Source organism: Sitophilus oryzae, unplaced genomic scaffold (genome assembly GCF_002938485.1).
Source record: "Sitophilus oryzae breed Bouriz unplaced genomic scaffold, Soryzae_2.0 scaffold_484_pilon_pilon, whole genome shotgun sequence".
Lineage (NCBI taxonomy): Eukaryota > Metazoa > Arthropoda > Insecta > Coleoptera > Curculionidae > Sitophilus > Sitophilus oryzae.
In genome coordinates, this window is record NW_022147067.1 from 897,975 (window position 1) to 923,943 (window position 25,969).

Here is a 25,969-nt window from a genome sequence, read left to right on the forward strand (position 1 = left end):
AATGGAAAAGTCAGCTGTGTTAATTTTTGTGAAATGGTTGCAAAACGTATTAGGCGTTTTGGCTTGTTGAATATGTATTACCTGGGTTTGCAACAATTTACTTATACTGCCGTATACTTCAATTTTTTTGTCAGTTTATATTCATTTCTTTTATGCATTCTAAAAAACATTAATAGCAAAAAATATGTTCTGCGTTTAGAGAGTTTAGGTAACCTTTGTAGATAACGAATTCTAGATGAAAATGGATGCACTTGTGAATTGGAACCAGATGTTTTTTTTGAGACCCCTGTTTCAATAGTAGGTACCTAGACGGGACACAATGAAGCGACGGTTACGTCTCATCGTTAGAGCTCCAACTTTTTACGAGGGTGTTTTAAAAAGTAGTCGTCGAAAATAAGAGAAGTAGATTTTCGACAATGTTCCAAAGATAAAGGGGGCGCATGTAAGTTGCGTAAGGCATGTAAGGTTATGTTTAGAAGAAGATGTTCACGGTTGGCAAATTGGTTTATGGGCTTCAGGTCAACGTTTCCTTTCAAACTACATACAGGACGTTGGATCTCATCTAGGCACTCACTAAGGGTGGCCAGACAGTCTCCGAAAAGCACAAGTAAGCACGAGAAAATGTAATATGAAGGAATAATCATGGATAGGAACATACATTAGTTTTGCGAGGAAGGAGCCGAAGGAATTTCTACTCCTAAGTCCAGAAGAGTTGCAAAGGACTATCGACAAACTAAAGAGGAAAATTCAGAAGTGTAGTGTGGACATATCAGATGTACGTCTAATTCTGCCACGGATTTGTCATCCAGGACAATGAGTGTGAAACCTGCGTTCACTGATAAGGAGGTCAGTGATGGCATACGAAGTCAAGGGGGCAGGAACCTATCGACTAGAGCGTGCCAAAACTCAGAGGGGCCGAAAACCCGAGTTTATGTTTTTTTGTCTGGAATAGACAGTACTGTCGGGTATTGACAGTGTGGAGGAAGTCCACAGGGCATGTGAAAGAAGTTCACAGCTAGGGGCACAGGGGATCCACTTCAGTCGATTATTGTATGCAAGTCAGGGGAAACAAGGTACTACACATAAACAACGAGCTACACTGTGAAGGCAGGAATGCTGAAGGACCACGTAGTGAGGAAAATTCGAACCCTCAATTCGAAGAGTACAATAGACCGCAAAGGTATACGAATAACTCATGGAAAAATAATAAACCAGAAAGTACTCACAAGTTTGAAACTACTGAATGCTGGCCACATTCTCAGTGAAGAATTAGCTTGCTCTAAGCAACCTAGTTCGATTAGGCTTCGTGAGGAAATAACTATACCAACTTTACATGGTTGCAAATATAGTGTATCTGTAAGTACTCGAGTCCCTACAGGCACTGTGATTTGTGAACTGTTGAACCATACTGCAGCAGAACTCTGCGGCTACGATAGCGAATTTTTCAGAACCCACTAAACAACAGAACAGAGAAATCGTTATTCGTATACTAAATTTGACAGCCACACCTCAGACCATAAGTAAATCCATCCCTCTCATAAATTTGGTACCTGTGGAATAATTAGACTGGACGATTCGTATAAACACCCAGATCGTTCATATGGGTTGCATTCAAAGATAGAATGTAGGCATCTAGATATGGCGGAGCAGGAGTTGGACTCCAGGTAAAAAGTATATATTTGCCCAGGATATAAACCGCTAAAAGTCAACAGGCATGTGAAACATCGGAAGAGGATAGAAACCTTACATGTGGGAAAAATCCTACACCAGATACGTTTGAAGATCGAACATCATATTGGAAGGGAAATATACTGGGTTAGAGAAAGATTCAGTGGGTTAGCATAATTCAGCATAGGTATTTCAAAAGGTTAAAACGACGTGAAGATTCAGACTAATAATTTGCTTAAAACGTAATAAGGTAAGTGGTAGTAGAATTGTATATTAACTGAATTTAGAAAGAACTCTTACCATAAAAGTGCGATACCTTAATTTCTATTTTTAGCTGGATATATTTTGTTTTTTTATATGTAAACGATAATCTATATTTACGCTCTGAAAAGTCGGTGTTCTCATTATCCAAGTTCTGCCTACCGCTCAGTAAATTATTTTAATTATAATTATATAAAGGCCACACTACCATGTTAACGGACAAATCTTGAAAGTTTTGTCACAACTGTAAAAAAGTTACCTACCTGTAGGAACTTTGACAGACACGCCCAAGTTTAAGGCTTGCAACTTTGCGATAGCAACTTTTTGCAAGACCTTCCTCTCTATATCCGTTAAATGCAATAAATTTGTATCTCCTAAAATTACTTCTCTCCCCGTCACGCTGGTCCACACACCGCTACCCTGAAACAAAAAAAAACAATATTAAGCCGAGAACACATCTAGCAAAAGTTACCATTCTATTGACATTCATTCGTATTTGCAGCCATTTACATAGTTGATCTGAAGTCAGTTGGAATAGACTGGGACTCTTAATTTTGGCACTGTCTTTGTCGGCATCGTCGGGATATACAGGGTTGTTCACCACATACGACACGGAGTATTGTAGCTAAACGATTAGATTTTTACAAATTTCAAGTTTTGGGTTCGATGAAGGACTATTAGAGGTACAATTTAAAAATAATTTACAAGATACAGAGTGTCCCAAATAAGTAAAAAATATCAAAGTTGTATTTTTTTAAATGAAACACCCTGTGTATTATTGCATTTTTAGTTTCTACGATTAAAATAAAGGTAAATTTGATTAAGGTTTATTACACTTAAACCTTACCGTTTTTGAAATATTTTCAATTTTGTGAAATTGCAGTAAAAATTTTAAGGCTTCATTTCTTCAAAGGTATCAAAGTTTTTAATACTAAATATTTACTGAAGTTTATTTGTTGATCAGTTATTGTGTTGCAATAATAAAAATTACACTACCTTATACAGAGTCTCTAAAAATTTATTTTAAATAATTACTAGCTTTAAACGGCAATAACTTGTTTAATTTAAATGGAACACCCTGTATATTTTATGAGAATCAGATGCATAATTTAATTGTCTATCAAATTGTATTATACCACTTTTTACCTATCCTGTCAAGTTTTCGTAGAAAATGCATTTTCTTATAATTTAGACCTCATAATAAATATATTATGGAACGGAATATTGACATTTTATTATTGACACCCATGGAATATTGACATCATATATTGACATTCTAGCAATATTATCGTTTTGCTAAAAACAATAATGTTGTATGCAAAAAGAAAACTATTTAAATCTTTATAAAAGAGTATACCATTAATTAAATATAGCACCATTATTTCCGCCCGTATACTAATTAATTACATACTTAATTGTATTCGTTAATAAATTATTCTAAATAAATGTGGATTTGTGTCAGAAATCAATATAATAATAAGTTATCAAAATTAAAGTCTCTTTGTTATAAATAAGCATTTATTAAAAAATGAAATATCATTTTTAAGGTGTTAGTTTTTATCACACTGTCTAATACCCATACAAAATTCAGTTTTTTTAGTATTTGGAACAATTATTATTAATCAATGCAGTCAGTTAATGCAGTTTGAATACTGGAATCATATTAATTGGCCCTCTTTAACAAATATTTAAACAGTTTTTTTTATTTTTTAATGAAATAAACGAATTATATCCAAAATATTAGTATCTGTACTCTTTAAAAATTTGGTACATCTTTAAAAATAATCTAAAATGTCAATATTCCATGGGTATATTGATAAATAAAATCTAAATTACAAGAAAATGCATTTTCTACGGAAACTTAAAGAGGTAGGTAAAAAATGGTATAATATAATTTGATAGACAATTAAATTGTGCATCTGATTCTCGTAAAATATATAGGGTGTTCCATTTAACTTAAACAAGTTATTGCCGTTTGAAGGTAATAATTATTTAAAATAAATTTTTAGACACTCTGTATAAGGTAGTATTATTTTTATTATTGCAACACAATAACTGATCAATAAATAAACTTCAGTAAATATTAAGTATTAAAAACTTTGGTACCCTTGGAGGAATGAAGCCTTAAAATTTTTACTGCAATTTCACAAAATTGAAAATATTTCAAAACGGTAAGGTTTAAGTATAATAAACCTTAATCAAATTTACCTTTATTTTAATCGTAGAAACTAAAAATGCAATAATATACAGGGTGTTCCATTTAAAAAAATACAACTTTGATATTTTTTACTTATTTGGGACACTCTGTATCTTGTAAAATTATTTTTAAATTGTACCTCTAATAGTCCTTCATCGAACCCAAGACTTAAAAAATTCATCGTTTAGCTACAATACTCCGTGTCGTATGTGGTGAACAACCCTGTATAATACTTCCAATTGACTTAGGAAATAAACTCATCAGCAAAAGTCTTGCACCTCCCAGATAAATTTATTTCCTTGCATAGCATATTGTTGTGGCTATGTGTACAAATACCTTAATATGTGTCAAAAAAATAGGTCATAAAAGCAATGAAAGAAAACCTTATCGATGGAATGTGTATGGTTTTGCTATTTGCGGTCAAATTTTGTTTCTTAGTTCGAGTTCAATCTTGTAGTTAATGTTGTAAAAGGCCACAAAAATGCCAGGGCACGAAATTTCTGCCTTCGATAATGCCCGAATTATCACTTTGCATGAAGAAGGTCTCAGCAGGCATCATTTGCTGATCGTTTAAATTTAGTGCGAAGTATTGTAAGCCGAATTATACAACGGTATATGGACACCGGAAATGTAAGATCTCGTCCTAGGTTGGGCCGTACAAGGGTAACGACTGAACGACAGGATCGCTACTTGGCTCAATTTGCCAGAAGAAATGGGTCAGTTCCAATTCGAGAGCTACGATCTCAGTTTCAACGAACTTACCACCGAGTGATATCAAGCCGAACCATTTCCAGGCGACTTGAATGTCCACTGTGAGTCCTTCTATTAACTTTACACCATAGGCAAAGGAGGCTACATTGGGCTAGAGAACACCAGAACTGGTTATTATCTCAGTGGAGAAACGTAATTTTCACTGACGAAACCAGGATAGGTTTGATCAGTGATGACTATCGTCAGCGAGTGTGGAGGGAGGGAGGGAGGAAGCATCGCTTGAATACAGCTCTTCTGTTACTCCTTATCAAGGAGGAACTGAGATGTTCTGGGGTGGCATCGTGTACAATAGGCGAACAGAGCTCATTCATATTCCTGAGGTGATGGACGCTCATTTGTATGTGAAAACTGTAATCAGACCAATAATTTATCCACTGCGAGAAGAAATCGGCAATAATTTTATTCTCATGGATGATAACGCTCGTCCTCACAGAGATAGGATGGTCCAGGAAGCATTAAATAAAGGGAAGACGACTGGACTGGCCTCCACTCTCCCCCCACATGAATCCTAGTGAACATGTCTGAGACTACATCACCAGAGCTGTATTTTGCAGCAATAACCCACCAAGAAATCGCTAGAAGTTGATCTTTGCCGCTCAAGGGGAATGGCAGAACTTACCTCAAGAAATCATACACAACCTTATAGTGGGGATTGGGGATGCCCCGACTACTTGATGCACTCATAACAAATCGAGGAGGCAATACTTTATATTAGTTTATTAACTTTTTTTTGCGCTAAGATCAGTGTCTAAGGAACTTAACTCATCAACATCTAGAATGGTCTATTATGCCCTTTTTGAGTCGCATCTTCGTTATGCCCTTCCATTTTGGGGTACTTGCTGCGCGACAAAATTTTATCGTATTTTCAAACTTCAAAAGAGAGCAGTTCGATACTTATTGGGACTAAACAGTAGAACTCACTGCCACAATTTCTTTAAAAATTTCAAAATACTGACTCCGTTTGCTTAATCCGCAAGCACATATTCTCTATTCCGGAAAGGCGTTCTCACAACTATCCAATTAGGAATGCGGAGCACGATATTTATCTGCCAACCCCGAGCTCAGAACTAGTTAAGGGCTCAGTACTGTACAATGCCAAGAAAATGTACAATCATTTGCCTTCGAATATCAAGTCACTTTCATTCTTTCCCGCATTTCGCAAAGCTCTGAAATCATACGTACTGGAGAGAGCCCTATATGCGGTAAACGACTTCTTTGTTGATGTTTAATCATGAACAATTTAGAATTTTAATTTTAATATTTTGATCATCTCACACACTGGTTAAAGGTCTAGTATTTAATATTTTATAACTCTTGATTTTATGTTATTATAACATGATTTTATCCATTTACAGTTTTCCTTTTGTAAAATTTTCTAGATACGCCTGTGTTCTGCAATGTCCATATATGTTTTATTTGTAATTTTATGACGTATTTTTTTTTAAATTGATTTGTATTGTATGACATTTTTTGTATTATTTGTATATTTGTTTTTGTGCTTTTTTTGTTTTGCTTTGTCGATGAAGCTGTTTTGGCTTTTTGTACAATAAAGCGTTGTTTTTTTTTTCTTTAAAAAAATTATACTTAAACCATTAGATTCTACGTTAAAAAGTGCCTTCGAATGTTCGAAATGCCACAAAAATGCAAAATATTCCATAGCAAAAAAGTTACAACGACTTTTTAAAAATGCCCATTTTTCACACCCCGCAACTCATAAACAGACACCGATATTAGTTTTCGTCTATCTCCTATAGAAAACGGTGATTCCCTGTAAAAGCGTCGAATTTGATCCACCCTGTATATATTACATAAGCTTATTATAAATTTTTTTCTTTGAAATTCAATCAAAGCAAAATTGTTCTAAAAATAGGCGAGACTATCCGATTCCACTATTCCTGGAACGCGTAATTTTATTTTTAATCCAATTAATTTTCTGTTTAATAATTAAATCTGCCTTTAATCCAAACATTGTTCGAATAAAAAAAGATTATTTTTAAAACTAGGAATTATGGGAGCATTTATTTTTTTGTACTTTCTGACTTATATACGCCGCGATATTGCGTGGATGGCAAATAATGAATTTCCTCTAAGATTACTTTATACAACAAACGTGTTAATCTCTAATGAATTAGTCTCCATTTCCAAACAAGAGAATTTGTTTTTTTTGTTACAGTGACAAGTTTAGAGTAACAAATGAAAATTAATGTTTTTTATTCGAAATAACACATTTTTTGGTTTATGTAAAAAGCAAAAAATAACATACGTTCGAAAAAAATAGGGCGTCAGTGTAGGCTTGGAAAGAAAAATCGACGAATGTGACTAATACTCGTACCCACAAAAGGAAAATGCCACCTCTCCAACTCCCAATGTACAGGGTGGGTCAAATTCGACGCTTTTAAATGGAAACACCCTTTTCTATAGGAGATAGACGAAAACAAATATCGGTGTCTGGAGCTCAACTTTCATCAAAAACATGATGGTGAAAACCGCACATCAATATCTGTTACCGTTTCGGAGTTACGGGGTGTTTTTCAAAAATGTGCATTTTTAACAAATCGCTGTAACTTTTTTGCTATGAAAAATTTTGTATTTCTATGAAAACATTCCCAAAGCACCTTTTACGTAGAATTTAATGGTTTAAGTATAATTTTTTTAAAATTAATAATTTAGGAGTTATCAACAGAAAAAATGATTTTTTATTTGGGACACCCCCTATATTTTTAATTAACTGAAAAGAATATAAAATTACCTTTCCAAAAATATAGCACATTTGATATTTTGTTATAATCCCCTTCGAAATACAGAATTTTCAAAAGTTCGCCACTTTTAACTAGTAGGCTTTGGACTCCTTATTGATGATATGCCCTTAATGGAACTCGAAAACATATTTTTCCAGCAAGACGACGCACCGCGTCTGAACGCTGAAGTTATCAGCAAATTTTTGCAGCCAATTTCAAGAATAATTGAATAGCTAACCAAGATCCCAGCCGTTGGCCGTCGAGCCGGCCTGACATAGTGCCCAAGGATCTAATCCTATGGATATATTTGCGGAAGAATAAAGGTTCCTTATTCTTCCGTATAATCTAGACAAGAATTAGAAATACTTAGCAGTTATGAAAGGGTATCTTTCACCCCGACTGAGTTAATGAATTCCGCGGGAAATGTTCAAAAACTGCCCCGTCTGTCCATAACAAAAGACAGTCGATATGTCGAACACCTGTAGCAAAATCTCATGTCTTGGTTTACTATTTATTTTTATTGTTATTAGAAATAGTTTAAATGTGTTGATGTTGGTTAAATATATTTTAAATTTTTATAAAATTCTGCATCTCTCATAGCAAATATTATTTTCGTTTTAATTGATGCTCACAGCTAGAATTTTTTGCATTACAGCCGGTGCAAAGCCTAATTATTTAAAGCGTGCGAATTTTTATATACCCTATATCTCGAAGAGGAATCGAGCAAAATATCACGTGTGTTATATTTTTGGAAAGGTAATTTTAAATTCTTTTCAATAAATTAAAAATGTACAGGGTGTCCCATATAAAAAAATAAATTTTCTGTTGATAATTCTTAAATTATTAATTCAAAAAAAAATTATACTTAAACCATTAAATTCTACGTAAAAAGGTGTTTTGGAAATGTTTTCATAAAAATACAAAATTTTCCATAGCAAAAAAGTTACAGCGATTTGTTAAAAATGCATAATTTTGAAAAACACCCCGTAACTCCGAAACGGTAACAGATATCGATATGCGGTTTTCACCATCATGTTTTTGACAAAAATTGAGCTCCAGACACCGATATTAGTTTTTGTCTATCTCCTATAGAAAAGGGTGTTTCCATTTAAAAGCGTCGAATTTGACCCACCCTGTACAGGGTGCGTCAAATTGAACCGCGCCGGTTGTAATGCAAAAAAATTGTAGCTGTGAGCAGCAATTAAAACGAAAATAATATTTGCAATGAGAGATTTCGCGAATTTTGTAATAATTTAAACAAACTATATTTAATAACATCAACACATTTAAATTATATCTAATCACTGTTCGGTTTTTATATGATTCAAAATAAAAAATATATAAATTGTAAAATTAGTAATTTTTTAATGGTCATAATGGCGTTCTTTCAAAATCATCGATCAACTAAATCATTTCCATAGATCCAGTGACGTACCGTAACTTTGAATTTTGAGACCCAAAACTGACAAATAATTTGTCAAAAAAATCATATTACAGCTATATGTTTTATTTTGCATAAAAATGTTAACTAATAAGTTAAAACAATTATATTTCTTCCCTAACTAAGTGGTTTTATCGCTAAATTTAACTAAAGCTAAGTACAACACAAATCTTAAATACGTGGACTATTATAACAACAAATACATCGTAAAAGTCTATTTTGGTAGCATTCTGAACGAGGATTCAAGTTAAACTTTTTAGAAAATAATTTAAAGGAAAAATTAACCTGCTCGCAGATGCTTGTTGCGAGTAAAATCCTGGAGCTCTATGATTTGCTTTTATAAACTCTGGCACATGATGCAGAATTACATGAATCTTTGGAGTTATCTTAATAGCTAAGTTGAGTATTTCCAATCTAAATTGTTCGATGTCATGTTCAAAATGTTTGTTTAGTGCTTGACCAAAACAACTCGAAACTACTTGATTGAATGCAGACAACACTGCAATATATTTATTTCCTAAAAAAAATGTTTAGGTTTTTGGTTCTAAAAACTTTGAATAGGATTCTTTACCGGGCGATATCGTCTTCAAAATATCCACTTTCTTTAAAAGTTGTCTGGTGTTATTTCCGTTACATTTTCCATAATGATCTAGTTTCAATCCCGCTTTTTTATCCATTCTGTTGCCACATTGGTATTCTCCAATTCAAGACAATCAAATAGTTTTTGAACCACACCTAACAAAAGGTGAAGCTCAAGAGGGGGAATATACTTTAAGACAGGTGTTTCTTCGTCGCCAATGATGAAAGGTAAGTTTATACAGTTTTCTAAAAAATAATTGCCCCTTTTTATATGGTTCATTGAACAACAGTTTAAAAAATACAAAAATAAATATTTCAAATAAAAACGCTTAATAAAATCTTTGGCTTTTGTTATATTTCCTCCAGATTGTTGCCATAAATTTGTATTTTCTGTAATACTTTTTATAGTTCTGAATGATCCTTTAATTTCCATTTCCTTTACATTTACATCACACCATGGGCAAGTGTGAATGGATGAATTTGACTGAAGACCAAGGAGAATCATAATAAGCTTAAAGTCAGCGGCAAAAGTATAGGAACACATTCCACATATGAACTGCAGATCTAACGTCTCAAAGAGGATTTTAATGTTAGCATAAGATTCAGACAACTTTGGTCCTAAGCCAATTATGAATAGTTATTAATTCCAGCACTTTTATATTTCTTGAAATATTCGGGATCATTTTCAGGGAGCACATTCAGACAAACTTTAAGTGATCCACCACCACTATCAATGCCAATTTTTAGATGAAAATCTTCAGGTAATTCTCTAATTTCCAAAATATATGATAGCAGACCAGATAAATCTGAGCAGTATACAAAAATTAATATTAATTGAATTAACATTTTTCCTTTAAATTATTTTCTAAAATGTTTAACTTGAATTCTAGTTCAGAATGCTACCAAAATAGTCTTTTACGATGTATTTGTTGTTATAACAGTCCACGTATTTAAGATTTGTGTTGTACTTAGCTTTAGTTAAATTTAGCGATAAAACCACTTAGTTAGGGAAGAATTATAATTATTCTAACTTATTAGTTAAGCGACAGAGCCAGATATTTTTCAACCGATCGCATACTTATATTCAGACTAAACGTATTGTCACCAGAAATTCTTAATACTCAAAACAATTGGCAGTAGAATGTGCGGCAAATAGTTTTGCTTAAATGTCTGGCATATTTTTGTTTCAATTAAATTTGGTTATATTTGAAGCAGTTTAAAAATAAATTTATTTCGTTTCATTACATCATCACTCAATATACAGGGTGAGTTTTAAATAAATCCAAATATTTTTAAGGGTGGATTGTTTGGACCTCGGCAAATTTTTGGTGATAAATAAATGTTGAAAATGGCAACGCAATTTTTTTATTTTATCGAAACCTTCAAAATATTTGCACTTATTTAGGACCTACCCTGTATAAAATTTCATACTTTAAAAATTTATCATACATAGAAATAATAATACACTAAGATGCAAAAAACGCAACAGAGAATTTTTTTGTCAAATTTAAAGTGTTATATTTTTTTTATTTTTAGTCCTATTTGTATGCATTTTCTAACAAACTGTATATAATTATATCAACTTTAATTTGTAAACTCAGTTTTTTGTAAACTTTAGTAATTGGCATATTATACAGGGTTAACGAGGACTTGTTTTTTTATCCTAACTTTAAAACACCCTGTGCAATAATTTCGTATGTAAATTTTCCTAAAATATAATTTTACGGTAAGAACCATGTCTCCTGAGCATTTTGATTTTTGGATGACGTCAATGCATGTTTTGGTTAATTTTTAAGAGCGAAATGAACTGATCATGATCAATTTGCAATTTTTTCAGTTATCATTACTTTTGATGTAATTTTTTAAAAAGATGAGGTGGTTTTGGTGACTATTATCGTAACGTCATATTACGCTGCATCGGATACACTACACTAAATTTAAAAAAAGACGTTAAAGACTAACGATACAGTCCTGGTTTTAATAAACATTAATAACGATAACAGAACTAGCTAACGATACTAAGGAAAACGATAGACTAACGATACTAAGGAAAACGATAGACTAACGATACTAAGGAAAACATCTGTAATACTGAAGCATACAAACAGAAAAAAAAATTGTAAAAAATACCCTAATACTTTGTATTGCCTCCCCTGGCTGCTATAACTGCCTGTATAAGTTTGTTCATATTGTCACTGAGGCTGCATATATCATATTGCGTTATGTTTTTCCGTTCTTCTTTAAGGACCAAGCGAAGTTCATTTAATGAAGCTGGTAACGCTTCGCGACCCCTAACCGTCCTGCCAGGCATTTCCCAAACGTCGAACATGATGGGCAGTTCATAGTAGTATATAGTTCCCAATAATCACCAAAGCTGCCTTGTCATATTGAAAAAAAAAACTTCAAAAATAAATTATACCCAATTGAGAAAATTATATTTCAGGAAAATTTACACACGAAATTATTGCACAGGGTGTGTCAAAGTTAGGGTAAAAAAGCAACCCCTCGATTAACCCTGTATGATATGCCAAATACTAAAGTTTATAAAAACTCAGATTACAAATTAAAGTTGATATAATTATATACAGCTTGCTAAAAAATTCATGAAAATAGGGCTAAAATTAAAAAAAATATAACAGTTTAAAAATTTTTCTCCGTTGTGTTCTTTTTGCATCTGAGTGTATTTATTATACAGGGTGTCCCAGAAATATGTGCAACTATTTTAACCGGTAGTATAGTTCAACCCCAGAAAAACGCCTATGAGTTGTCTTTCACGAAAAAAGAATTTTGAAAATTTGAAATTTTTTGAAAAATTTCTTGGAATTGTTTTTAGTTTTTAGTTAAAAAAATATAATTTCTTGGTAATGTGGCAACATAGATATTAGATTAAATTTACAAGAAAGAAAATTCGGAAAAGATCCAGTTAAGTTTGTTTTTTGAAAAAATTTTGAGAGCCACAGGATTTTTTCTGTATTTGCATCCCTTTTAGTGCCGTAACCATGCATGGAGTTAAGCCATTTTTAGAATTTAGAATTTAGAATGAGTGGGAGGGGGGTTAATCACTTCGACCTTACAGATCCATTGTGTCCCCCTTTCTTGAATCATAACTCATCATACAGTCCCAGGGCTTTGACAAAAGCCAGTATCTGGGACGGTTTTATAGAGTCCATCTCCAATATCAGTCGTACCAAAATTCATGGCACGAATGGTTGTCGTCTCGGCGCACTCAGTGATGAGGTGTACTGGTGTTTCCCCATCTTCCCCTCAGAATCTGCATTCGCCGTTTCTTCTTAGTTTCAATCTACTGAGGTGTTCATTGAGTGTCCTGTTAAAAACCCCGTGACAATCCGAAGATTGTTCTTACTCAGACCCAGGAAGATCTGTGATTTTTCTTGATCATAAGCCCTCAGAAACTTCTTCGAGTGTCTTAGACCATTGCAAGATTTCCATTCCAGGTTGCGGATGGAATCTTCCAAGTTCTTGAGTTCCGCCTTGAGTTGGTTACCACTTGGAAAGCAGAACGGTTCTGGTCCAGTTAGTGGAGTGTTCGCTCCTTTCCTAGCTAGATTATTTGCTTTTTCATTGCCTTCTATCCCTTGGTGAGCAGGCACCCAGTGTAGGAGGACTTTGTTTTCTTTGCCTAATTTATTCAGCTTCTCTATGCATTCTTTGACCAATTTCGAATTGATTGATACTGAGTTGATCGCCTTTAACGCTGCTTGACTATCAGACAAGATGGCTATTTCTTGTTTCCGATAGTTCCTATCTAAGATAAGTTGTACGCATCTCTCGATAGCGTAGATTTCTGCCTGTAGGATACTAGGGTAAGTGCCCATTGGTTCGGAGTAATTAGCTCTCGGCCCAAACACTCCGATCCCTGTTCCCGTATTGGTTTTGGAAGTATGAATATACCAAGTTATGGTATGGTCTTTTAACTGCTGGGCAAGCGTTTCGCTCTTCCAACCCTTCTTATTGCTCAATACTACATTGACATGTTTGTCAAAGTTGTACGTTCTTGGCATATCGTCCAATGGGAGTTGCAGGAGTGGTATTTCCTTTTTGAGGGTGTTCCAAGCCCCTGATCTGACAATTCTCCCAGTACTAATTCCGTTAGTGACCATTCTAATCATTGTCGCATTGGCATATCTACCAATGACAATGTGCAGTGGTGTTAGATCTAGAATGACCTCCATTGCTGCTGTTGGACAGGTTCTCATGGCTCCTGTGATGCAAACACATGCTAGTCTCTGGACTTTGCATAGGTTTAGCCTTGCCGTCCGTTGCTCTAGTTTTGTGTACCAGTCAACTGCTCCATAAGTAATCATGGGTCTTACTATCATGGTATACATCCAGCGCAAAATGTTAGGGGAGCAGCCCCATCTATTTCCGGCCAGTCTTCTGCATATCATGAGAGCCTTTATGGCTTTCCTGGTAGTGTTCTTAATATGCCTGTTCCACAGGAGTTTACTGTCCAGGGTTATTTCCAGGTATTTAACTTCCTGTGTTGGCAGTATTTCCTTTCCATCTAGTTGGATTCTTTTCAAATTTTTCAGACTTCGCCTTCTGGTGAATGGCACTATCGCGGTTTTGTCTGAGTTGATACTCAGCCCGACAGTCCTACACCATCTCTCAGTGATACGGAGTCCTCTTTGGATAATATCACACAAGGTGCCTTCATGTTTCCCCCGAGCGATCATGACTATGTCATCTGCATACCCAATGCAGTGTATTCCCGCTAGAGTTGATTCATCTAGTAGTTCATCCACCACCAAGCTCCACAGCAAAGGGGAGGTTACTCCACCTTGTGGAGTTCCTTGCGTTGTTTTAACAGCTACAGTTTTGGTGCCCATCTAAGCCTCTGCTGTTAGAGAGTTAAGCCATAACTATGGTAATATCAGAGATTAAGAAATTATACCGTGGGAAAATTTGCGGTAAACAGGCAGTTCTAAAAAGTTTTCGAAAAATATACAGCGAAATTTAACAGAAAATGCACGATTTTCGAACATCTTTTTTTGCGCAAAAAAATCTCATAGACGTGTTTCTGGGGTCGAAATATACCACCCATAAAAATATTTGCACTTTAAGACTCACCCTGTATATATACTTCTAAAACTTAAATCTTACCCGTGGAGTCCAACTACACGGCGTTTGCGATGGCCTGGTCTGACTTTTCGATCTCGACCTGAAGATTTTCTTGGCCACCAAACGACTTCCCTGTTGCATCACGCTAGAAGAAGATTTGCTCTTCTGCATAGCGGTGGCTGTAACAGCTGAAACAAACAGAATAAGTATTAACTAAACAATAATTATTTTAAATCATGATAACTGAATAAATAATTAAAGTAAAGTAAAGATTTCAGTTAACGTCTTCTTTTTTACTTTGTTTACGCGGAATCCGAACCGCGGTCCTCGGCCATATCATTGTTAATGGCCTACCGACTTGGCAAGCGTCTAAATCGACTCTTACTCATGAGATTAGTAGTGGGAACTATCGAATGAATACTATCGAAATATTCGATACGTAGGTTTCTTTCCGAGAAGCCCGACAGCGGTCGGTGGCAATGCTATGAAAGAAGGCGGCATCTTTGATTTTTTGCGGAGTCAGATATAGATAAGGACACATTATTTTTTTTATTGAGGTGCTAGTATTTACACAGAAAATACATTATGAAGGGCGCTGTTGCCATATTTTGGTATTAGTTGATATTAGCAAAGAATATTATTGTTTGGCTTTAGTTAGTTAGGGTTAGTATGTCTATATATTCTGCATTTTTTTAATTAATATTCTGTTGTTACACTGCAATAATACTTGTTATTTTGGATGTAGGAAAAGTTAGTAATGTTTTTAAGCAAGGACTGGTTTAATAAATAATAATAACAGTAATAATTTGTTATACCTATTAACAACAAAATTTAAAATGATTTAATATAAATATTTTTTTTAAGTAGTAGCAAAATATAAACAACAAATTAGATGTCAGAATTATTTATATTAGATCCTATTTAAAAAAAATATAGTCTCTAAATTTTTTGTGTGTGGCAACGTTGGTTTATTAAATAATAATAATTACAGAACTAATTTGTTATATTAACAACAAATTTTAAAATCATGAAATATAAACATTTATTAATTTTCTAAGCATGCAGTGTAATGGAAGGAAAATAGAAATAAAAAATTAGAAATCAAAATTATTTATATTAGGTGCTTTATATTACTATTTAAAAATTATATTTACTTTTACTGGCATTTACTTTAAAAAATAAATGAAATATTTCTTCGCAAAAAACTACATGTAAGAGAATTAGCATAAACAAAATACAAACATCGTTAACTTTTTTTTTAAATTGGCACGTGTAAAACTTTCATTTTAATTTTCTCACCCCATAGTTTGAGTTCGATAACCATTTACTTAACCACATTACTTTAATATGATTATTAAGTTCAACTAATTCATATTATTAAAACATCTAAAATACAAATATGTACTTTTAAAATTAATTTAAGTTCATCTCATCTCTCTTAAAAATTGCTACTTCTCAAAATTTCCCATTAAAAAATAGACCATATACCATATAAAATTAAATAATTGAAAGATCGGACTACGGAAAACCACACAACTTTTCGGAAAAATTTTGACCACCTGCACATGCACACAATCGTCAATAAATAAAATTAAAAAATAACTACTATTTTAGTATTTTAACTATTTTAGTAAACGCAAAAATAGCACAGTATTTATACGGTGAAGTTATAAAAATTTGGAAGAACTAATAATGCACTGACGCATACAAAAATCAAACGAATACTAAATTTCATTTATCAAAAGCATTCGATAGTCGTGGCTCAACGATAACCATTTAGTCGCACGGCGAGGTTGTCACATATGCTTTAGTATACAAATGAATGAATGATTTTATTCGAATAAAACCATTCGATAGTTGAAATCATTCATTCATTAACCATTCGATAGTCTAATTCATTCGATAGTTCCCATCGCTACATGAGATATCCGATCTCATCCGGCCTCGAACCAGCGTGAATGAGCGGAGTGTGTCAATAGATTTTACACTTTTGCCTTTTTTTGGACAACAGCACATACAGAGTGGACAACAGGACAACAGAGATACAGAGTTTCGAACCGGTCACCCGTCCATACACTACTATCGCCTTAAGTCGCTTAACTTCGATGTTCTAATGGGATAATGTTCTAACCGGTGTTTCGACGTAGCTGGACCATCGCCCTAAATAAATAATTAAATCAAGTTAATAACAATTTTTGGAAGGGCATGTCAAAAATCCCCAGTATAATATTTCTTATAGAAATGTCAAATCAATAGTTTTAAGTATGAGACTTAAGGCTATTCTATTCTAACTTCCATTGGCATGTCAAGATGGTGTATTCGTTCCGGTTTTTGGATACAAAGAGCATTCCTGAATGACAATTGCACCGATAGTCAGTAGATTATAGGTTTTGAATTTCCCTCTACAAGAATCCTGAAATTCCATGTTAAGCATCGTACGTAAAGCTCTCTTTTGGACTATAAACAGTCTCTCAATGTCATTGCTGTAATATATTTGAATATTACTTATTGTAGAATAAATGATGAAATCAAATTGTTAGTTTCTAAGTGTAAAATACTAGTAGTGGGAACTATCGAATGAATACTATCGAAACATTCGATAGTTGCAATTCATTCGAATAATTCGATAGCTAGTAAGAAAACATTCGTCGAAAACTATTCGAATAAAAATTATCGAATAGATGCGTCATCTGCCTTGAAATATCCTATTCTAGTAATTCGGCAGCAAAAACCATTCATTTATAAAATTCATTCATTTATAAAATTCATTCATTTATCAAATTCATTTATTCGTCAGGATCGATTTTAATAAAATATAAACTGGATTTTAGTTGTCGTCCGGCGACGTAGGTTTCTTTCCTAGAAACCCGACAGCGGTCGGTGGCAATGCTATGAAAGAAGCCGGCATCTTTGATTTTTTGCGGAGTCAAATAAAGATAAGGACACATTATTTTTTTATTGAGGTGCTAGTATTTACACAGAAAATATATTATGAAGGGCGCTGTTGCCATATATTCGTATTAGTTGGTATTAGCAAAGAATATTATTCTTTAGCATTAGTTAGTTAGGGATAGTAGGTCTATATGTTTTGCATTTTTTTATTAATATTCTGTTGTTACACTGCAATAATACTTTCTATTTTTGATGTAGGAAAATTATTTTTAATGTTTTTAAGCAAAGACTGGTTAATAAATAATAATAACAGTAATAATTTGTTATACCTATTAACAACAAAATTTACAATCATTTAATAATATAAACATTTGTTTTAAGTAGTAGCAATATATAAACAACAAATAGGAAGTCAAAAGTATTTATATTAGATCCTATTTAAAAATAATATAGTCTCTAAATGGCAACGTTGGTTTAATAAATAATAATAATTACAGAACTAATTTGTTATATTAACAACAAATTTTAAAATCATGAAATATAAACATTTATTAATTTTCTAAGCATGCAGTGTAATGGAAGGAAAATATAATAAAAAATTAGAAATCAAAATTATTTATATTACTTTTTATTACTTTATATTATTATTTAAAAATAATATTTACTTTTGCTGGCATTTACTTTAAAACATAAATGAAATATTTCTTCGCAAAAAACTACATGTAAGAGAATTAGCATAAACAAAATACAAACATTGTTAACTTTTTTTCTTAAATTGGCACGTGTAAAACTTTCAATTTAATTTTCTCACCCCAAAATTTGAGTTCGATAACAATTTACTTAACCACATTACTTAAATATGATTATTAAGTCAACTAATTCATATTATTAAAACATCTAAAATACAAATATGTATTTTTAAAATTAATTGTAAGTTCATCTCATCTCTGTTAAAAATTGCTACTTCTCAAAATTTCCCTTTAAAAAAGTGCAATCTAACCTAACCATAATATACCATATAAAATTAAATAATTGAAAGATCGGGCTACGGAAAATCACACAAATTTTTGGAAAAATTTTGACCACTTCGCACACAAACGTCAATTAAAAAAAACTACTATTTTAGTACTTTAAATATTTTAATAAACGTAAAAATAGGATAGTATTTACAAGGCGAAGTTATAAAAATTTGGAAGAACTAATAATGCCACTGACGCACACAAAAATCAAACGAATACTAAATTTCATTTATCAAAAGCATTCGATAGTCGTGGCGCAACGATAACCATTTAGTCGCACGGCGAGGTTGTCACATATGCTTTAGTATACAAATGAATGAATGATTTTATTCGAATAAAACCATTCGATAGTTGAAATCATTCATTCAGTAACCATTCGATAGTCTAATTCATTCGATAGTTCCCATCGCTATAAAATACCTTATTTATATATTAAGGAATGTGGTTTGATAGTTTATAAATATATGTAAAATAGAGAATAAAAACTTCACTTCGCAGTTGGCTTTCGTTATATTATTAAATATATCTAAATTAATAAATATATAAATTATAAAACCTAAGTACTTTACACTGGCGCAGTCGGTAAACGAAACCAATAAATAAATTATTAAGTGAAATTAAGTTTGAAGAAAATGTCAATTGGAAAATTAGAAGCATTCAGAGTGGGTGAAAGTAATTGGAGTTCTTATGTGACCAGAATCTGCCAATATTTTAAAGTAAATAAAGTGGAAGAAAATCTAAAAACTGCAATTTTAATAACTGTAGTGGGTGATGAAGCGTTTGAGTTGATGGTTGACTTGTGTAGTCCGGTATTACCAGAAGAGATGGCTTTCGGTGATTTAATTAAATTAATGGAAAATCGTCAGAACCCAGACCATCTGAAATAGCAGAAAGGTATAAATTCAGATAGAGAAAACAAGAAAGTGGTGAGACAATTGCTACATACATTGCGGAATTGAAGAGATTATCCAAGTATTGCAATTTTGAATCAAATCTGGAAACTCAGCTACGGGATCAGTTAGTTTTCGGCTTGCAAAACGATGTTATAAGACAACAACTTTTTCAACAGAAGAATCTGACATATAAAAAGGCACGCGACATAGCTTTCAATTTAGAAGCAGCGGCAAGAAATTCCGATTTAATTGCACCTGGAAATGTTCTGAAAATATCACACAGAGGAAAATCCACGACTAAATTCCACAAAAATAGGCGCGAAGAATCTCAAGATAACGTTTGTTCCAAGGCAATTTTGCAATTAGAAAATTTGTTTAAAGTTTCCATAAAATATTATACAATATCGTATATTACTTTCAACAACAGCATGATAAACAATTTTTAATAATGGAAATTCTACATATTTTCTCCAGTACGCTCAGATTATAAGTATGCAATTCCAGAAACAAAAATTAATCTACATCATATGTGATAATGCTATGTCTGGATATTGACAGAAGCGTCCACATTTGAGATATGGCTATACAGACGAATTTTTAGAATCCATGAGTGGACGACGTATCCAAAATCCAACAAGAAAGAAGTTTAAAAAGTGCTTCAAAATGAGACCGAAATAGTGGACATTCTAAAGACGCAAATTAGAATATATCGGACGCATAATGCGGAACCAAATGATATTATGGTCTGCTTCGGTAGCTTCTCCAAGGAAATGTATTATGCAGAAGAAGATCTGGAAAACGCAGAATCTTCTGGTTGAAAAACCTTAGAACTTGTTCTCTCTTATTAATATCTTAATTATTAGATATTAATGCATCTGGTATTATGGTATCCTGGTATATCGTCGATTTTAAAATAAACTAACTGTTTCTACCATATTTTTTGTTAGAATGGGCATAATCAAGAATGCTACTGATATACCGTGTTGTAAAAATAAGGTAATTAAGGGCTTAATTTTTGGTATTTATTATAATTTTGCTAATATCTTCGGTTTAAAAGAAGATATCAAGATGCGGTTTTCGCTCACTTTTTAAGCTTTTACTACCCTTTACTATCAGCTAAAACTACATATACTATCGTATTTGATTTTTTTGAAAAAACGCGCTTTGTTTATTAAGTTGTAAGAAAGCGCCCCCTAGCGTCTACGTAACAAAACTTTATTATTATTATGTTTACGGTATAATATAGAGTAAGAAACGCTCTTTTAAACGAGCCTTCGTTTGTTGGATTCTGATCCCCAGTCCGGAATTATTAACATTTAAATAAAGACAGATCTAACCTTCCCCCACCACTTTATTTTAGCCGATAGGGGAAAATGATTCTAACAAAAAAAAATCCAATATTTACTGAAGATTATGAAGCTATTATTTGTGGTACCCGTTATCTAGGCAAAATTCTGTAAAATTTTTTTTCTTATTTTCCATAGCAGTTGCGCCCTCTAGCGGCCGTTTTACAAACTTGAAAATAATTTTCTGCAATTTCTCATAGCCCTTTTAGTTGTAAATATTTTTTTCCGTAGGCTTCCGTACTTTCCGATATACAGCCGAGAGCTATTCTTAGTGGGACACCCTGTACAACGCCACTCAGTAAGGTTCAAATAGCTTTGCTTATCGCAACATCCAGAACTAAACGGACTCAATTTTAGAATTTATAATTAGTTAATACAAAAAATTATAACACATTCAGCATTTTAATAACAAAAACCAATTAGTGCTAACATTAAAAACAAGATTCTTTAGAACTATCTGTTTAAAATGATTGTTACACTATGTTTATTAAAAAATATAATACTAATAAATTTATGTTATAATTAATTCATTATATATTTTTCTTTTAATTACTCCTACACTTTCAAAAACCAGTTGAGATTGGAAATACTAGAAAGCGGTTAACTGTAATAAAAAAGTAAATGAAAATTATATTTTAAGGACTGATATAGATTCAGCTACCCACTCTTCTATTTACATTCACTTTTAAAATATCGAAAACCGACTCCAACGTGCTAATATTTTGACCTATCCTTACAAAACAAGTGTTTTACTAAAAATAAAAATACCTCTCATCCTTCTCAGCCATTCTAAAATTACAAACGCTTTATCGATAAAAATATGACCTGACTAGTTTTCGTCTTGCAACGCAGGAGCAAAATCTTTTTAAATTATTCTTCCATTTTCGTTCTTTTTTTGTTCTTTTCTAAGACATATTTTCTGTTAATTGATTTTTTTATTTATTAAATATTTGAGAGTCTATTACGCTGTACTGTTCTGGTCGCTCTCAGGGGTCGGGTAAGCGGGTGTGTAGGAGAAGAAAATATATATTATATTTCAGAAATCTGCCCTAAGGCTTAGCCCGATCCTGTCGTGTTAAGCCACATCCAAAATTCCAAACACACGTGCTTTGATCAAGGTTTGCAGAGTTTCAGCATTTGTCATGAAATAGCGAGCAATTTGTTACAAAACCATATAAATTATATATCAATTTAATCACAAAACTTCAATCTATTTCCCTATTGTAACTGAATTTTAAATTATGTCTTTATTTTCGAGAAAATTTAGTCCAAACATAAGGAATATTTTGTTGATGTTTGACCATCAAAATCTTAAAAATAAAGAAGTTGTCTAAAAAGGTGCTACAATACGGATATAGTATAATCCTTTATCTTTAATTTCCTTCTGTATTTGTGTAAAAATACCTAGCCCGTACCGAACCATACCATACCGAACGCTTATTTTGCTACTTTTTCGGACTAGTGAAATAGACTCTTAATGGAGAGTGTTTATAAAATAATACAATAGCTGACACAAAATACACTTAACACTTACTGTTTTAGATAAACGAGGGGTTGAAAAATAAAATCTTCCAGTGTCAATTTAAGAGGCTTTAATTTTAATTTATAGTTTTTCTATTACCTGTATGAAAATAGTAAAAGAATTTTTCAATGTAATTTTATGCGAGAATGCCTTACATAAAAAAAATAAAACTTTAACGTACATCAAAGGCGTTCGCAAACGAATGGGTTAAAGGTGCGTATTCACTATCCGAACGAACGAATGTTCATTCGTTCGTTCGGTAGTAGTATGGACGGGACCGGATTTTAGAACCAAACGAAAACACCTTATCCCATTCGTTTGCGAACGCCTTTGATGTACCGACTCGAAACGGATGGCCGAGCGAACGAACAAACGAACGACCGCATGCGTTCGGTCCACCGTCCAAATATACCGAATTCCATTCGTACGCTCGCTCGTTCGTTCGTTCGTTCGGATAATGAATACGCACCTTAAGGTGTTTTTGTTTGGTTCTAAAATCCGGTCCCGTCAATACTACTACAGAACGAACGAATGAACATTCGTTTGTTCGTTCGGATAGTGAATACGCATCTTAAAATTGGTAGATTTAAATTTTCAATCCCCGGACGTTGTTAAAGTATGCGTGATTTCAATTTGAAAAAATCAAGATGGCATCGTATCTGTAAAATGTGATGTCTAAGATTACAGTTGAGCGTTGGAACCTTTGGTGTTACACAGCAAAATAAAAACACTAAATCACCACAATACACCAAAACACTTTTACTTTTACACTGGACACGCGTTTTGGTAACCATTATAAACTGACACTAGTTTAAAATCATCTGCTGATAATGCTAACATGGTTAGCGAAACGCGCGTCCAATGTAAAAGTAAAAGTGTTTTGGTGTATTGTGGTGATTTAGTGTTTTTTTTTGTGATGTCTAAAACAAATCAGGTGAAAAATTGGCATCCTCGCGTAAAATTTCATTGAAAAATCATTTTACTATTTTCAAATAGGAGATCGGAATATTATAAATTAATAAAATTATATAAGAGTTTCTTGCCTTGAACTGCTAATATAGAAATTAATTCCACGCTGTGTTAGACATAATGTGGATCAACCCGCTCTCACTACCGGTTTCGGGGCCCTACCCCATCATCAGGTGAGCTCGGGTCGTTTCCACAATATGTCAAGCACAGCGCAGAGTATATATACACGACTTGTCGTAAAGTAGCGGTAAGATATTAAGTCCCGCATCGCGAGATAGCGGCCTGCGTGCAATGATAGTACTTTCGTACCACCGAGGCACAACTATCGATAGTAAATAAAGGCTTTTTTCGGCTAGCCCAAATTATATAATGGAAAATAAATTTCTTGCAGTTTTTAGGTATATAATAAAATTATATAAGAGTTTCTTGCCTTGAACTGCTTATATAGAAATTAATTCCACGCTGTGTTCGACATAATGTGGATCAACCCGCTCTCACTACCGATTTCGGGGCCCTACCCTATCATCAGGTGAGCTCAGGTCGTTTCCACAATATGTCGAGCACAGCGCAGAGTATATACATACGACTTGTCGTAAAGTAGCGGTAAGATATTAAGTCCCGCATCGCGAGATAGCGGCCTGCGTGCAATGGTAGTACTTTCGTACCACCGAGGCGCAACTATCGATAGTAAAAGGATGGTAAAAGGCTTTTTTTTTCAGGCAAGCCAAATTATAAAATAGAAAACAAATTTCTTGCAGTAGAGGTATATAATAAAATTATATAAGGATTCAGTCAGAACTTTGTGATTGGTTTCCAACCAACAGTACGCTGTTCGCACAGAAAATTCTGATTGTTAGCTGACAGCCAGGCCTGTTCGCGGATCTTTTGCAAGTAAAGTGTCCGGCTCATGCGTATTGCGACCCGACGTCATTAATATTGGTAAACTTAACATACAAAACGTGTGTTGTTTTTGTTTAGTGTTTTTTTCTTCAAAAAATAAAGAAAAGAAATGAGCGATTTTGAATCTACCGAAGAATCTAAGGCGTCCGAATTTTCGGATACAGATACAGACCTAAAAGAGCTGATGGAGGAACGGGTCAGGCCCAAGAATCAAAATTACAAAACATTAAAACATTAAAAAGAACAAAATCAAAAACATTAAAAGATGTCTTGGTTAATTCCCTGTTCGTTTTCTTCTTTATTCGGTATTACGTAGAAGTTAAAATTAGTGGTATTATTAGATCAAAAAAGAAGAGTAGGGGATTCGCTGTTCACACAAACAATTTCAAATCGATAAGAAACTGCATTATTTGAGACCTGCGCATTAACACCGGTGTGGAAGAAGTCACAAACATGTCACAGACATGTTGGGAACACGCTGTGAGATCAAACCTAATAAACAGAACGCTGGTCACGGTACTTAAAAAATATCTTAAGGCTTCTAGTTTTTTATGAAAGATGCACACAATATCAGAGAGGATCATGCCAACCCAAATATTAAACATTTGGGTTAGCATTTAGTGGCTTTTGAATCTTTTAAAGAAGTGGAGTGTCGCTAAACGTTAACTTAAATACGAGCTAAATAATTAACTTAAACAGTTACAAAATTGTAACAGTCTTGTGGCAGTTTTAAAGCTACATTAAAGGGTGAATTGATTCACTGAGTATGCATTCTATACATGTTCTATTTTAATTTATAATTGATTTATTTAAGAGTTATTAGTTTAAAGAGGTATCTTCTTTATAAAGATTTGTTTGTCTCGGTAACTGAAACAGACCCTTGCGTTTGGTGTCATTGCACGTCTTAGTACAGGGTAAATATATTGTTTTAAAGTTATTATTGGTAGTGGCAAGGGTTCACTATTTAGTTGGCAAGGGTTCACCAAGAGCTAGTGGCAAGGGTTCACTAGGCTGGTGGCAAGGGTTCACCAGTTGTTTGAAGAGCTAGTGGGAAGGGTTCACTAGGCTGGTGGCAAGGGTTAACCAGTTGTTTAGAGAGGACTCTTCGCGTTTAGTGCCGTAATATGTTTTGGACATTTATTTGTGAAGGGTTTTTTGCGTTTAATACCCGTTTAACATTTGAACTGTGATATTTTACCTTAATAATAAATATTAGGAATTTTGTAGAACCGGCATACTCACAAAGAGTTATTTTTTTCAGGCAAATATATGTCATGAACCATCCTGAACAAGAACCTGCCTTTACCCATAGCCGTTCGAATTACAGTTTGTTTTCTTTTAAGTTTTTTTTTATTTACCAATGATTATTTTATATTTTTTTTACATTTATTAAAATCGATTAAAATTTAATATGCTCAGGCTTTTTGGTACCATAAAAGGACAATGAGATTCAGCTCAACAAAGCAAGCTTTTAATACGTTATAATAAAGTTTATTTCAATACATTAGGCATATTTTAAACATTATCACTTTTACACAGATATTATTTTAAAAATAATTTCGTTGAAATAATTGGATATATTTGAACAAAACGAATTGTATGACATACAGTATATACACAAATGTAAAATATTTAAGTAGGCTTACAAAGAGGCGGTGTTATAACTAGTGAGTGAAAATAAATAAACAATA

At 33.2% G+C, this 25,969-nt stretch overlaps 1 protein-coding gene across 2 annotated transcripts in view; it reads right to left on the reverse strand.

Annotated features, from left to right (window-relative positions):
• LOC115886333 overlaps nt 1-25,969 on the reverse strand; it is a 103,761-nt gene that overhangs the window by 72,414 nt on the left and 5,378 nt on the right. For both annotated transcript variants that reach the window (XM_030905427.1, XM_030905426.1), the window contains exons 2-3: nt 14,780-14,925; nt 2,193-2,349 (exon numbers count right to left, since the gene is read on the reverse strand). In XM_030905427.1, the coding sequence (XP_030761287.1) occupies nt 2,193-2,349; nt 14,780-14,925 (303 nt within the window). The remainder of the gene's footprint in view (nt 1-2,192; nt 2,350-14,779; nt 14,926-25,969) is intronic.